The 16,207-nt window shown below is 41.4% G+C and overlaps 1 protein-coding gene across 4 annotated transcripts in view; it reads right to left on the minus strand.

Annotated features, from left to right (window-relative positions):
* STAU2 (staufen double-stranded RNA binding protein 2) overlaps positions 1–16,207 on the minus strand; it is a 142,319-nt gene that overhangs the window by 84,584 nt on the left and 41,528 nt on the right. For all 4 annotated transcript variants that reach the window (XR_013840512.1, XM_079983083.1, XM_079983084.1 and 1 more), the window contains exons 9-11: positions 11,960–12,097; positions 7,047–7,178; positions 3,751–3,811 (exon numbers count right to left, since the gene is read on the minus strand). Coding sequence is in view for 3 of the 4 variants with exons in the window: in XM_079983083.1 (XP_079839209.1) it covers positions 3,751–3,811; positions 7,047–7,178; positions 11,960–12,097 (331 nt within the window). In the remaining variant the exon portion in view is untranslated. The remainder of the gene's footprint in view (positions 1–3,750; positions 3,812–7,046; positions 7,179–11,959; positions 12,098–16,207) is intronic.

The raw sequence follows: 16,207 nt of genomic DNA on the forward strand, positions 1-16,207 counted from the left end.
TTGGGATTTTCACATGAACATTTCAGATGTAGACTGAATTTAATCCTGATGTATATTAAGAAGAACTTGTTTAAACCATGATTCTGATTAACCATGTTCTAATGTTGTTTTCAATTTTAAGTTCTATCTGATGTCCTTTTAGGACTAAACATTCGGAAAAACTTTCTGACAGTAAGAGCTGTTCAGAAGTGGAGCAGACTCTCATGAGAAGTGGTGGACTCTCCTTCCTTGGAGGTTTTTAATCAGAGGTTGGATGGCCATCTGTCATAGATACTTTAGCTGAGACTCCAGCATTGCAGGGGGTTGGACTAGATGACCCTTGGGGGTGTCTTTCAACTCTATGATTCTATATTCAGGTAGGTAGCCGTGTTGGTCTGATGCAGTCAAAATATATTTAAAAATTGTCCTTGGTATAAACTTTCGTGTATCTGAAGAAGAGTGCATGCACACGAAAGCTTATACCAAGAACAAACTTAGTTGTTCTCTGAGGTGCTACTGGACTCTCTCTCTATATATATATGAGAGAGAATATGAGAGAGAGATTCTATGTTCAGGATTGCACTGTAAATTATCAAGTGATTTTTTTATTTAAAAAGTTCCCTGTCGGTAGTGGAAGATTAACTAGGACTTCCATGTTATAAAGAGTCTTTGAAGATCTAAACAGCATGGAAACACTACTTTAGCAAAAACACATTTTAAACATTAGAAAAGCTACAGAAAATGGTAGTTACCTTTCCAAATTAGACTTCAGTTTCGAAACAGGAAGGTTTCATTTCCATGGATGACTGATACTTCTTGCAGATGGGCTTTACTCTACTGAAGCCCTCGCAATACAAAACATGTATAATTCTAACTGACCTACCAAAACAGGTTATTGGAACTAGAGGTCCTTAAAAGATATTCCGAGGACCATTTTATCTTCCTACATATTATACTACTATAGCAATTTCTTTGAGAGTCAACTGTTTGGAAGCTTAACTTGTTTTCTTTTTTGTGATAAGGGCACAGGAGCAGGGCCAGGAAAAAAAACGGTGTCGGAGTTGGAGGCACTGAACCTGGACTCACTTCAGTTGGAAATTTCATGTAAAACTTCTGTAAGAATGCAGTAGGGGACTGACAGGTACAAGCCCACAGTTCCAAGCTTCTCTTATTGTGACAGACTGGTTGTTCCAGCCAGTCTAAACTCTGTGGTTAGACCAACACCCAAGAAGAGTGTCATGTATGTTTGTTTTTTATAAATGCCATAAGTGCTTTTGTTTGGATTGACTAAAAGCTAGGGGTCCTAAAAGCTACAGATTCTCTCTCTCTCTCTCTCTCTCTCTCTCACACACACACACAGGGGCTCTTTATTATCAGCATAAAATGCCTAAAGGAATACAGATCCTAGGTTCCCTGAGAGCAGGTCTACATAGTATGAGGCAAACAAGGGATTCCCAACTTGTGTTTGATTCATAATACTAATGTGGACCTGTGAGGATATGTATGAGTAGATGACAGGGGGTGCTTAATCCTCCCTTTCTTCAGCACACACAATCCCTCCCTTTTGGCCACGTTTTGTTACAATTCTGATTCCAAGACCAGAAATAATGCCAGCTGGTAAGAAAAAATTACTTGGGGGGGGGGGGTGAGGGAGTAGTTGCCAAGGACAATCAGCGCTTAGTGCGGTGGGTGGGTGGGTGTCAACCACCGCCCTATTTCCTACCAATCCACCCTTGAAAATGCCCCCTTCACGTTCATTATTTGCTTCATGAGAGACACCACTGTTTTGCTCTGAGGTAGTATGTAGTTCCACCCTGGGCATCCATCTTTTCTATGGCCAACAGACACATTTTATGGCATAGTCATTTTTTTTCTTGGTTCTTTGCAGAAAAAGCCTTCTTGGAGTTCTGGCACCAATCACAACACTCTCAATACCCAACAGTCACCCTACATATTGCAATTGGCTTTTGTGGGGTTAAATCTATCTAACCACCCATCTCCTATATTTCAACAAAATTGTGCTTTGACAAGTGTTCTGATCTATAATGATGAAAAATATACAGTGCTTTTAAAATATTGTTAGATGTTATATAAACATATTAATTATTTTTATTTTTTTTATTTATTATATTCCTGTACCGCCCTTCATCTGAGGACCACAGGGCAGTTTACAATATCAAAATGTGAAAATGCTTAACATAGTAACAAGCATAGTAACATAGAAAATGCATAGTAACATAGTAAAACACCACCACAACCACCCCAGTTTTAAAGGCCATAGATGGTTTGTTTAGCCAATATTTAAATTCAATATTGACATGAACAAGTTAAGCATGTTAAAATGTAATGGGGTGAATTCTGCTTAAGAAGCAGCTGTTACACACACACACACAAGCCTGGCCTTAATCTGCACAGACATGTACTAATCTATATTCTCCAGATCCATTAAAACTGGTCTTTCACACCCATAAAGCCAGCTTCAACTGGATTACCCGGTGTCCTGTTTTGAGATGGGTGGGGCTCAGGTATATCAGGAACTCTTATATCAGAAACTAACTATAGTCTTTTCAGCTACTATTAACACAAGATGAACTGAATCAGAAACATAAATTTCCAAGGTACTTTTTAAGCTTAAGAGTAAGGGTTTTTGTTTTTACTTCTTTGCCAGTGTCTCAGAGATTGTCAGTGATGTGCATCAGGAAAGACAGCTGGATGAAATGTGTGAAGCTGTAAATGTTCAGGAGGGCCAAAGGGAACCACAAAAATGAGGAAAGGCAAGCAGAAGGAGAAACAATGATGACAGGAATTTGAGAGAAGCCGGAAGAAGCTTCATTATAAGATTAGAGGAAATTATGGCAAGTTTGAGGACAGAGTAACATTCTTGGGAGAAGAAGATGGACTAGGGGCAGATACCTGGGAATTTTAGTTTCAGAGCTACAATTCCCAGCACTCTTAACAAACCAGAGTTCCCTGGATTCTTGGGGAGAAGTTACGTGCTTTAAACATGCATTGGGGGTACTTTAAATGTATGATGTGGATTTGCGCTAAGAACGTTCAATATCTGTTCACCCAAATTTTAGTTCAAGCCATGTTTTTCCACAGGACCAAAGATCATCTTAGAGAATCGTTTAAAATTTGTGTATCTCAAAATGAATGCATTGGGAAGAAATTACAAATGCTTCAGGACTTTTTCCCAAGCCAAGAGTTCTTAGACTCAGTCAGATGATTAGGTCTACTCACACAACCTTTGAAACTGGCAAGAGAACTTCATTAATGATCTCTATGGTTTTACATATGCTCTGGGAATCTTTAGAAGTCAAGCCTTTATAGATTTCCACTTCTCAGATGCCAACCATCAAGAGCAGAAGGCCAACATAAAAACATCAACAAACCAACCTTATGGAACAAGCATAACTGATACCTCTACAATATCTGAAATTTTGTTCCAGTCTTTTACCCTTCAATCATAATCTCATGTTCAGATTGCTAGCCAAAGACTAAAAAGTGGAAGGGGGGAATTAATAAAGTATTAGGCAATGCATGCATTGCAAAATAGAAAAGAAAAATATTGTGATGTACCATTTCACAAGCAAAACATAGGCTACCATCTTTCTTCACAAGACTATAAACCTTTAAAAAAGACATATACTGTACCAGAAAAAATGTCCTGGATAAACTAACATTATCTATAATAATTTTAAAATGGTAGTTTAAAGCGGAGCAGAAGGTGAGAGAATATTAAAAATGAATGAATATAGAAATGTCACTTACTGTTATTTGCTGATTCAGGATATTCAACATTTTGGCCATTCCACCCCTTGATGTCACCTGGCTGACAAAGATAAAGAAGAACAAAAATGACTGCATGATATAAAGCATAAATACTGTGAAATAACATTTCAGTATACATAGAAATTTGTCAGCAGGGGTAGGATGTTTAGAAAGTTCTGCTGCACTGTTTTATCGATAAGAAAATCAGTAGAGTCCTGCTGGATTAAACCAAATACCGGTATCCATCTTGTGCAGCACCCTATTTTCCACAATGGCCAACAGATGTCTCTGAGAAGCCCACAAATACGACATGAAACTGTCTCCTGGTTTTGCCATCCAGCAACAGGATGTAGTTAGCATCCATCTGTATCAAGAGACAATAGGATACGCCTCCAGGTCTGAAGTCAAACCTCTGCATTAGCACAGAAATGACCTCCCGGGGGGGGGGCAAGCCTGGGCAGTGTGTACTGAGGTCCTGGGATGCAAAGATGGCAAGACCCGCTTCTCGACCTCACTGACGTGGTCCAAAAGAAAGCAGAGTAATACACCTGGCACCAGCTGGGCTGCAGGACTTGCCAGAAGGAGGCGTACAAGGTGCCACCCAACTGTCTTAGGGACTCCTCTGATTTGTGCAGCATTTACTCCTTAGGCTTTTCTCCTCCTCAAGGTAAGGTAAAGGTACCCCTGCCCGTACGGGCCAGTCGTGTCCGACTCTAGGGTTGCGCGCTCATCTCGCTTAAGAGACCGGGAGCCAGCGCTGTCCGAAGACACTTGCGGGTCACGTGGCCAGCGTGATGAAGCTGCTCTGGCGAGCCAGCACCAGCACAGCACACGGAAATGCCGTTTACCTTCCCGCTATAAAGCGGTACCTATTTATCTACTTGCACTTAGGGGTGCTTTCGAACTGCTAGGTGGGCAGGAGCTGGGACCGAACGACGGGAGCTTACCCCGCCGCAGGGATTCGAACCGCCGACCATGCGATCGGCAAGTCCTAGGCACTGAGGTTTTACCCACAGCGCCACCCGCGTCCTCAAGGTAGTGGAGGTTTAAGATCAGAGTTTTCCTTCTCCTACATGGGTTACCTTCCCAGGTTGATGAGCATCACCTGCCCCTCACTTCCCTCTACAGCATGGGCAAAAACCAGCTTCTTGACTGTTGAACCTACTATTCGTCTCGTCTACTCAATCTGCCCAAGCCTGTCTTCTCATGCAGGGGAAGTCCCTAACTCACCATGATGTGGCTGCTACTTCATGCTGACAGCTTCTGGGAGCCACAGGTGAGAGCTGAGTGCAGACTGGGAACCAAAGTTGGGCAAACTACCCCAGAAGGAGCACGATGTGTCTCCCACCAGAGATACTACCACTCTCCTAACACCCCATACGCCCTGGGAACAGATACTCAGAAACATTGTTCTTTTGCAACAAGTAGTCATGGGTGCCCATACTGCTTCTAAATCTGAAGCTGATAATACAGTCATCATGACTAGTAGCCACTGACTGATTCTTCTTCCATGTGTTTGTTGAATCCCCTTCTAAAGTCATCTAAGCTAAGGGCCATCACCACATGTTGTTACCACAAATTCCATAATTTAATTACGCACTCTCTGGAATTTCCTGTCAATCTGTTTCATTGGATGGCTCCCAGTTTTTCTCCCAGAAGGAGAAAAAAAACGTATTCTGTATCCACTTATTCAATGACATGCAAGATTTTCATGTCTCCTCTTAATGGCTGTTTCCCCCTTAATCTAAGAAAACTCCAAGCACTGTAGATTTTCTTGGTAAGATAAATTTATTGAAAAGCTTTCAGTTGACCAAAAAGGTGTCCATGATTAAACTGGACAGCATTTAATACAAATGTTTATAAGAACCATACAAGGCAAGCACCATCTTAAGAGGGGTTACCCCTTGTCTCTCAAATTGCAATGAATGCCTTTTCTTCTGTGATGCCTGCCAGGAGGCATGAATGCAGTGTCTGACAACAAGCACAGGTTCGTTTCTTTAGAAAAAAATATTTTTACTCATATGCAATTTTCATATGCAAATGTAATAAATTGCTTAATCAATTATTAATTATTTAACAAGGCAACAGCTCTACTTGAAAGGAACTCATTTTGTTACTATAACAAATTTGCTCAGGGGTGTGGTATCACAATTTGATCTACCACAAGATGTTTGAGGACGAGTTTTATCATCCTTCAGTAGCAGCTCTTGGCAAAATCCCATATATTACACTATGGAAAGGTTTCAGTTCAGAACCGTGTCTGAATGTGCTTGGAATAAGGATTTAGATGGATGCGGACATTGCATGAGGAAAGGGTTGTACTGTGTGGTAGAGCACACACTTTTCATGCAGAAGATCCTAGGTTCAATTCATCACAATTACGTCTGAAACCTGCTTTCAGACAGACAACGGGCAGGGAAAATTTTCCAGTTATTGGTCAGATACCAAGATCCCCAAGCTGCACAGGCCATTTTGACAGGTGGGGAGGGCTGCCCACCTGTCAAACTACTGACATCAGGTGAAGAAGCATCTCCCCTTGCCAGGAAGCAGGAAAAACCAAGAGAGGCAAGGCCTCAAAATGATGGTGAGAGCTTCCACATTCAAACCACTTATCCTAGGGATCTTCAGAGCCCCAGGGTTTCTCCGCAGAAGACACCTAATAGACTCTTCACTCTAATGCAGAGCTTTCCAAATTTTTCATGTCGGTGGCACACTTTTTAGACCTGAATCATTTTGTGACACAATAATTCAGATTTACTAGCAAAGCGAAGGTTAAGCAAATCCCTTTCCAGCCTTGGGAGGAGCACAGGGAGTGTTTGAGCGACACCCCTACACACTGCAGCTGATGACACACTAATGTGATGCAACACACAGTTTGGAAAGTTCTGTTCTACTGCGTATTTTAAAAGGACTATGTCATGTGGTTAACTTTTTTAAAAACCCTTCTTGAGATCCTGCCTCTTTGCTTTGCTTTTAGGGTTTTTCTTTTGATGCTGTCTCTTACGAGTCACTGCAACAGAAAGCTAAATCTAGGTACAGCAAACTGGGAACACATCTACTCACAGCAATGAGACTGAATATATTTAAAGTCTTAGGTCAGGGATGGGGACCTGTGGCCTTCCAGGCATTGCTGGACGACAACTCTCATCATCCCTGACTCCCATGCCAGCTGTGGAGGTGGAGTCCAACAACATCTGGAGGGCCACAGGTTCCCCATCTCTGTCTAAGATCTTAGAAGAACTATGTGCTGAGGGAGTGTGACTATATACCTCTCCTGCATCAGGTATAATTCTTACCTTTTCCATCTGTTCTTGAAGTGGAGATGAGGCTTTATAGCCAAGCTGTAGCAAGATTGCTTCAGCTGCATTTCTTTTTGCTATCTTCTTGTTTGGGCCTGTACCTGTTGTAATCTCGTTTCCTACCTTGACCTAGTAAAACAGAACAAAAAAGTATTAATCATTATAACATTGTTCTTGGAAAATAAGAGTAATAATATACTTATGCACAGAAGCACTTCTGAAGTTTGTGAGTGTCTTAAGAAACGAGCACGTATTTGAAGTTCTTATAGTACTTTTCTACTGAACTTGTGAATCAAGAGAAATCCAAGTGCAAATTCTTAGTCACAAAGCTAACTGGTGACTTTCAGGAGTCACTTTCTCTCAACCTAGCATATTTCATAGGGTTGCTATGAAGATAAAATGAGAGGAAATGTACTGTATAACTGTACAATTTGAAAGTTTATTTCTTGGGAAATGTGTTTGATCACACTTACATAATTTCAGAATTTTGGATTTCAGCTGCATCGTACAGAATTTTTTTTGTAGAAAATAAAGTCTTTCCTCAAAACACTACAAATGCAATCCTGCACACTTTCTGCTTAGCTGAAGGAAGTAAGAGGGTTGATATAAATTATGTATTAACAAAACAAAAAATATCTGTTATCTATCAAATCATTAAAAGCACTCTCTGTGCATTCCTTGCAACTAAATGTTTATTTCACCGCAAACGTTTTGCACTGTTTCTGAAATATGCTGAGGCTCAGGCTTTGTCAACCTGTGCAGGTAGGAAGTTCTAAAGAAAGTGAACTGAGATTAAGGCTGCACTTAATAGACACTTATTTGGGAAAAAGTCCCAAATAGACATGTATAATTATGCTACAAATGAAATGTTTTGGTTTAAAAATAAAATAAAATTAGAAAACTACAATGAAGTGAAAATTAATTGCATGATGCATGAACTGTTCTTTCTCAGACCTGTAAAGCTGGTTTAGGTATTATTGTAACCTCTATCAAGGATTAAAGGTCTGACTACAAAGAAAAAGCTTGCTGAAATTAACTTTGGGAACAGAACACCAACTAATGTCATCAGAGGTTTTCTTCTGTTTATCTAACGGTCAGCATAAGTAATTGGATCCATTTCATCACATCTAAACTTGCTCTTTGTGTGACAGATAAAAATGAACATATTACCTCTAGATACTTTATTTCCACATTCAAATAGAACAAATGAAAACATGGTTTAGGCACTTTATACAAAAGACAATTTACTTTGATAAGTTTGTGAAGGCCATAATAAATCTTGTGGGACTCTGTCTCTGTCTAATGTGATATGATTTTTGCATGAAAATTTCAAAAACAGTATCATGCGTCTTAGGTTACAAAGTTTATTTACAACCAGTAGAAACATCTCAACTAAAAGAAACAGGCAGGATCAAACTACAGTCAAACAGCTTTGTTGCTTTTCATAGGAGTTTCAAACACACTTAATTTTCCCATTGAAATCAGCAAGACCGGAAAATGCAAAACTTTGATGGGAGCGTATTCTAACTAATGTCCCTTCAAAGAGAAGGCATAATGTGTAATATGTCTATAAAATTGTCAGTGTCTAACATCCTTTCTCTTTTTCATGACCAGATAGAAGGGTATTAGCTTGTGTGTGTGTGTGTGTGTGTGTGTGTGTGTGTGTGAGAGAGAGAGAGAGAGAGAGAGAGAGAGAAATTGCAAGTCGGACAGACAGATAACAGCTTGCCTCCTTTTGCTCCTATATTCTAGATTGATTACGGCTAGGGATGCCCCTCTCCCAACAGCAGTCAGTTTATTTACAACCAGTAGAAACATCTCAACTAAAAGAAACAGGCAGGATCAAACTACAGTCAAACAGCTTTGTTGCTTTTCATAGGAGTTTCAAACACAAGCTTAATTCTCCCATTGAAATCAGCAAGACCGGAAAATGCAAAACTTTGATGGGAGCGTATTCTAACTAATGTCCCTTCAAAGAGAAGGCATAATGTGTAATATGTCTATAAAATTGTCAGTGTCTAACATCCTTTCTCTTTTTCATGACCAGATAGAAGGGTATTAGCTTGTGTGTGTGTGTGTGTGTGTGTGTGTGTGTGTGAGAGAGAGAGAGAGAGAGAGAGAGAGAGAAATTGCAAGTCGGACAGACAGATAACAGCTTGCCTCCTTTTGCTCCTATATTCTAGATTGATTACGGCTAGGGATGCCCCTCTCCCAACAGCAGTCAGCGCTGCACTGCAGAAAGATGAGAGTTGGACTTGCACCCATCCTTTGCTGCCCAGTAACGGTGGCTTATATGGCAAGCCAAGGCAATTTTCATCACAGCCCTCCCTCCGTCCCCCTGCAACAAACTATCTGACCAGTTTTAGCTATACAACAGGGCCGGGAACCTTTTTGGCTCCAGACGCTAGATCCTTATATTGACATCACGTTGTGGGTTGTCCTGCCCACCTGTAAAATCGCTTGTGAGTGGGATTCCCAAGTATGGGAACTGCAGTCCAAAGAGTGTCGCCAGACCTATGCTTTGTGAGCCTTCCCACACTTCTCCTTGCCATCCCTGATGTTGGAGGAGGGGAGGGGGTGCTTGTAAATGGAGGATCAAATGGAAGGGCTGTCTTAAAGCCCTTTGCAAAAGTGCCCTTTGAAGTAGCTCTGTGCCTCTCCTTTAAGTAAGCATGTTGGTGGGAAGTGGGGGAGAGAACAAAGAAACTTGCATTATACAGTGCAGGCTCCTTTCTCCTCTCCCTGCCTAATAAAAGAAGTGCTGCTTCAAAGAGCTCTTTTGCAAGGGGCTTTGACTCCACCTCATCAAATGATGAGTGGGTTTGAAATCTTGCTGCCTTGACAACTGTGTTTCCCACTGGAAAAGGGGGAACATAATCAATGCAGGATTAAGCCATGGTGAAGTCGGGTGATGTGACAGTTGGGTATGATTTGAGGGAAATAACCTCAAGGGCTGCTCTAAAAGGTAAAGGTAAAGGTACCCCTGCCCGTACGGGCCAGTCTTGACAGACTCTGGGGTTGTGCGCCCATCTCACTTAAGAGGCCAGGGGCCAGCGCTGTCCGGAGACACTTCCGGGTCACGTGGCCAGCGTGACATCGCTGCTCTGGCCAGAGCCAGAGCCGCACACGGAAACGCCGTTTACCTTCCCGCTGGTAAGCAGTCCCTATTTATCTACTTGCACCCGGAGGTGCTTTCGAACTGCTAGGTTGGCAGGCGCTGGGACCGAGCAGCGGGAGCGCACCCCGCCGCAGGGATTCGAACCGCCGACCTTTCGATCGGCAAGCCCTAGGCGCTGAGGCTTTAACCCACAGCGCCACCTGCGTCCCGTTCAAGTTATTAAACAGCGATCTCTCTCAGTTCTACAATTCTTGAGGTTTTGAGATTGTTTAGGGTGTGCTGTCAATTTTATGACTGTTGTGGGGTGTGTTTTTTTAGCTTTATTGACTGATTCACTTTTCCCTAGACTTGAAACAATAAACTGCTTGCTGAGTCTTCTCTGTACACTGCAGATAATGTTCAGCCTCAATTATCACACTAGTCTGGTGCAGTGTTTTCCACCATTTCTCTGGTGAGTTGTCTCTACTGAGCTGTTCTTTCCCATTCTGAGTTCAATATTTTTATAATGAAGAACTTGTACATGCATTTGCTTATTTCCTTCTCCATCCAAATCCATTGTCCTTTTATGTCCAGTCTTTTCAGAGGGTAAGTCTGAACAGGGACTGGCTTAGTTTTAATTATCTGTACTGCCATTCTGGGAGTCTTTTTTTGACTGAAGAGTGGGATAAACAATATTTAAGCAAATAATAACAAGAGTATGATTACTATCCAGCCATCTCTGAATGCATCTTTTTACTTGTGACTATACATGTATATTAATGCAACAACTGAATTCAGGAATATTTATGTAAGATGTATTCCTTCTAATTTACAACATGTCGCCAGCAACAGGCAACACAACAGACCAGACCAGACTTAGCAATGTTTGGAAACAGAGATTCTTGGAACATGTTTGGCTGTTTATTGTTTCCAACATTGTTTTATTAAAGCTTTCCATATATGCACAATTTGTGGTTCTGCATCTTTTTCTGATCTTTTAGATGTAGCAGCCATTTATGCTATGACACACCCCAGGGCAACAATTTTGTGAGTGATGCCCACACCACATTCTCAGAATTCCATATGTGCCCATGGGCCTCCAAAATCTGATAACCAGTGGTTTCAAACATTTGGAAACATTTGGATACTTGTACTGATGTATATTTTACATGTAGGTTTGTGTGTTAAAAATGCATCCTTTTGGCAGGGATAGCTAGTTAAACATAAAGGTAAAGGTACCCCTGCCCGTACGGGCCAGTCTTGACAGACTCTAGGGTTGTGCGCTCATCTCACTCTATAGGCCGGGAGCCAGCGCTGTCCACAGACACTTCCGGGTCACGTGGCTAGCGTGACAAGCTGCATCTGGCGAGCCAGCGCAGCACACGGAACGCCGTTTACCTTCCCGCTGGTAAGCGGTCCCTATTTATCTACTTGCACCCAGAGGTGCTTTCGAACTGCTAGGTTGGCAGGCGCTGGGACCGAACGACAGGAGCGCACCCCACCGCGGGGATTCGAACCGCCGACCATCCGATCGGCAAGTCCTAGGCACTGAGGTTTTACCCACAGCGCCACCCGCGTCCCGGTTAGTTAAACATAGAGAAAAAAATAAATGACAGCACTGTTCCTCTCATTAGCTTGCTTCTATAGCAAGAAAAGTTGAACAGAGAATGACAAAAGAAGTTTTAAATGATTATTTAAAACATTTGAAATATTATACTTGTGTTAATCTTTTTTCTTCTTATTATTTTGTCAGAGTAAAATAAGTAGAGCAAAAAGCACCAAAAAGCACCAAATTGAACACAATTTGAGGCACCTGCATAACAAACTCTCGGCGACGAGGCATTCCCCTTTCTGAAATAAGAAGATACTCTGGTTCCTTTTCCCTTTTGGCTTGTTGAATCTGAGCCAGACGGCTAATGGGGTTCATTCCTTGACCATATTCTGGTCCAGTCTAAAAAGAGAGAGGAAGAAATGAAACAGGCTTTGTTCTGAAGACAGTTATAAAGTATGTTCCTTTGCGAAGGTGGGTTCTCACCAATTCCACTTCCAACAGTTTACATCCGTTGAGAACTCCTGAACACATCTCCACAGGTATGACACATCATATGAAAACATAGCCATACAAGTGGCATCCACCCATCTTGCTTATGAACAATAAACTATACCTGTATAATAACTTTTTTCAAATAACCACAACATTCTCATATGCATACTGCAAGGAGGAGTTCAGAAGTTTTTGCTTTCATTTCCTGTTAATGGCAGCTTCCTTTTTCATTCAAACAGGAAACTGTGGTAGTATTAGCTATTGTTTGTCTAAACAAGCCAGTTTTAGAAACCAAGATTTGACGGTTTGCACAGCACAATGTTTCAGGCACTTTCTGGCTCTCTCTTGCTCTAGAGTTTGAGGCCTGGGGTGCCTGAATAGATGTCTTCTCTGATCCTACCACCTTTCACTAAAAAAACAAAACAGAAAAGTTGCCTAACCTCTGCCTTACATTGCACAAAGAACTGTGGAGTGCCTTTCCCAAAATATTTTTCATTTTAGCTTTCCAAACTCAATAAAACCTCCCAGATTTGCACCAAGGCATTCTTGCTCCTTGGGTTTCCCTCAGACATCATTCCAAATTTATACAGAATATAGAAACTACTTAGGGAACCCACCCTTCTGAAGGGTTTTGTCCGTTTCAGTCCTTGCAACAATACTGTGAGCTTGGTGAATTTTACTGGACCACTTATAAAGACAGGAAAGGAGAAAGGTCAGAGAGATTAGCTTTCCTAACATTACACAACAAGACAAGATCGAAAGATAGGTTGACACTCGCCCCACCACCCCCAGACAGCCTATATAAAGCATCCCCCATGATAAATTAAGTGTAAGGTAAATGCTTGCTTGATGCAGATAGCTATCAAACCTAATAGTGTGGAAGTGTGCGCTGGCAGTAACATGTGCAGGGAGATTAAGGCACAAAATAATTTATCTAATGCCATATGTGTTTGGGTCTTATGCCACAAAAGTAAGGAAGAATTTATAAGTGAGGTATGAATGAAGTTTGCATACAGACTTCAGCAGTGATCTACAAATCAGCTAAGCGAAAGTTGTTAAATGTAAGCTAGTCAGTAATTCAAAATGTAACATGTTTGGTTATAGGTCACTGCACTTTTAAACAATAAACAACTGTATAATAAAGACAACACTAAAACACACACACACCAAAAGTGTGCAAGTTACTTAAATAAATATGATCTACCTTACCAATATGCAAACCATAAATATCATTAGGATTTAGATAAGGAAAAATAAATGGTAAAATAAAAATCCCTTATATGAACATAAGACGAACCCTACCAGATCCAACCAAAAGCCCATCTAGTCTAACATCCTGTTCTTCCAGTGGCCAACAAGATGCCTATGGGAAGCACATAAGCAGCTCTCTCCCCACTTGTTATTCTCAGCACCTTTTACAATAGAGGTAGTGCACAAGCATCCTGGCTAGTAGCATTTTATTTTTTGTCGTGACTGCAACACGCATGTACCTGGTCCATGTGAGAGTAACTGAAGCCTCCATTGCTACAACATGTCTGCCTTTGAATGCCTTCTTGGTTTATCTTTCCATCTCAAGATTGCTCTGGGCGTTTTGATCAGGTGGATGATAGTATGTTCACATTACTAAATTACCCTTGGGGCCCAGGATTGCCACTCACAGACTGTGCCTTTAGGGATTTCTAGCTTGTTGGACTCTATTCAACGTCCAGTGTGACACTACTTCCAGAACACCCTTCATTGATCATCCTAAAAAGTTCATAGATAACGATGTCCCGTTGTTTGCTTCCATTCTACCAGGTTATGCCCACTATATCTATGTTCACTTCAGCTCAACCATCTTGGCTCAGAAGCTTCTGGCATGAGCACATAAGCATCTATAATGCAATGTCTTTTTTCTAATGTCTCTGGTACATACATTTTACCCTACAGTACTTTGGCTTCTTTGAATTGCTATAACATTCCACTGCACTCTCACTGCCCAGTTCTACCCATCTCCCATTTGAACAATAAAAAAACACTTGATTTTGGATGACTTATCCAGAACTGGATGCTTCTCTGCTCCTATCCGCTTTCTCCCAGCTGCTCTGTCACCTTTTTTTTATTTTAAGTGCCAACAGTGTACTTCCATTCCGGTTCAAATGAAGCCTATCCCTTTTTGTACATGCCCTGATCATCCCAAAATGTTCCCCAACGCCTAACATCTCCAAACACCCACTCCTGACACCACTGTCTCATTCATAACCTGAGACTCCTCAGCTCTGACTGTCTTGCAGGCCCTGGCTAGCGTTTCAGAGAAAGCCACTTTGAATGAGCTGAACTTTCAACCTACTACATAGCCATCTATTTTTTTCTCCTAGAAAAACAACATTTCCCCACATCCTTGGAGCCAACATGCACCACAACCATTGAACTCTCCCCAGCCCTATCTACCAGCTCATCAAGGCAACGTGTAAGATCTGTAACCCTTGCACCAAGCAGGCAAGTCACCAGGTTGCCTTCATGCTTATCAGAAACACAGCTATATATGTCACCAGTGAATGAACTGTCCACTACCAAGAAGTCTCACAGGAATATCCTTGGCATGAGTTAATGACCTGCTCATTTCGCAAGGAAAAGCCCTCTTCCAAAGGATAATTTCTCTCTTACTCAGAGTTACATCCATCTTCCCTGAGACTTCAGAGCCTGGAAGTGGTATGTTGCTATCACATCCCTGAAGGTCATGTTCAACAACCTCTCTGACCACCTCAGTTTCTTTAGGTCAGCTTGTTCTCTGAGAGTCAGGGCCTCAAATATTGAAGTCTTATTCTTCATTGTCCAAACAATACTAATAGAGTATATTTATCAGAAATGGGCTATCATCTGTTAATCCAAATGATAAACATTTAGCAAATTTATGGATAAGTTGTTCTAATAGCTTCAGTAAATCGCTTCCAATAGTGACAGCTGCAACAAATGTGTCTCTCTCGTATCGGTCTCTACAGCCACTGCAGGAGCTTAACTCTCCAATGGTTTGGCTTCACCCCTGAAGGGGCACTCTTCCATTGCCTCCCGAGACAGACGGATGCCAACCAGCTTCAGTAAAACTAAATCAGCTTATAGCCAAACCCTCCAGATTTAACTGTTTGCTGTTGCTTGGGCTGCCTTTCATCAAATCTAGCTTTGTGATTTTCTTTAGTAATTAGAGCTTGTAAGTTGGGTAACTGTGCTGAAAGAATCTGAATTCTGAAAGCACCTGCTTTGCATTGCTGCATGCAACTTAACAAGGTGCAAGGAAACATCATTCATGGTGAAATAGTTTTAACTACTTTACTGCATAATTATTTTCCTCCTGACCCTCCCCCCCCCTGCCCAAACCACCCCAATAAAATAAAATCAGGTAGGGAAGGGATGCTTACAAAATTTTTTATGGAGATGAGAAGCTAAAAAGATCGTTTTTATGATGCTGAGCCGAAGTGGTAATGTTTCACAAATTATATAGAGGATGGCATATGGCTGACTTGTACAACACCTGAGTTTGATCAGATTTAATGCAGATAAGTCTAACTTTAGCCCTTTCCCCGCTTTCAGGAGGAATTTCGGATGAATACACAAATCAGGACCAGCCCCTCTAGACTGAAGCTCATGAATCCTAGAAGAAGCAATAAATCCACTGCCACCATGAATAAACACTCCATTTAAGAAACTTGAGCTCACAGGAATTTAGGAGGTTAAGAAAGAAGCTTCATTACACCACTAGAAAGCACACTAGTATCCTATAACAGAAAAAACAGTTTTGATGGATGGGTTGGTTACCATTCAACAAGTACTTATGGACATGATAATTATAAGGCAACGAGGACCTGGATCTGCAGTGAGTTCCTGCAGTGAGAATCAAAGAGTTATATCACACAACTTCTAAGTAGTGATTATTTTAAAGTGTGAGCAAAGAAAACCAGCTTTCAATCCGTGGAAATTTGATTCTTTGGATTCACTGCTAAGAGCAATCTTTGGTTAACTAATGTAAAAATCCTGAACAGA

The sequence above is a fragment of the Podarcis cretensis genome (assembly GCF_951804945.1).
Source record: "Podarcis cretensis genome assembly, chromosome: 7".
NCBI lineage: Eukaryota > Metazoa > Chordata > Lepidosauria > Squamata > Lacertidae > Podarcis > Podarcis cretensis.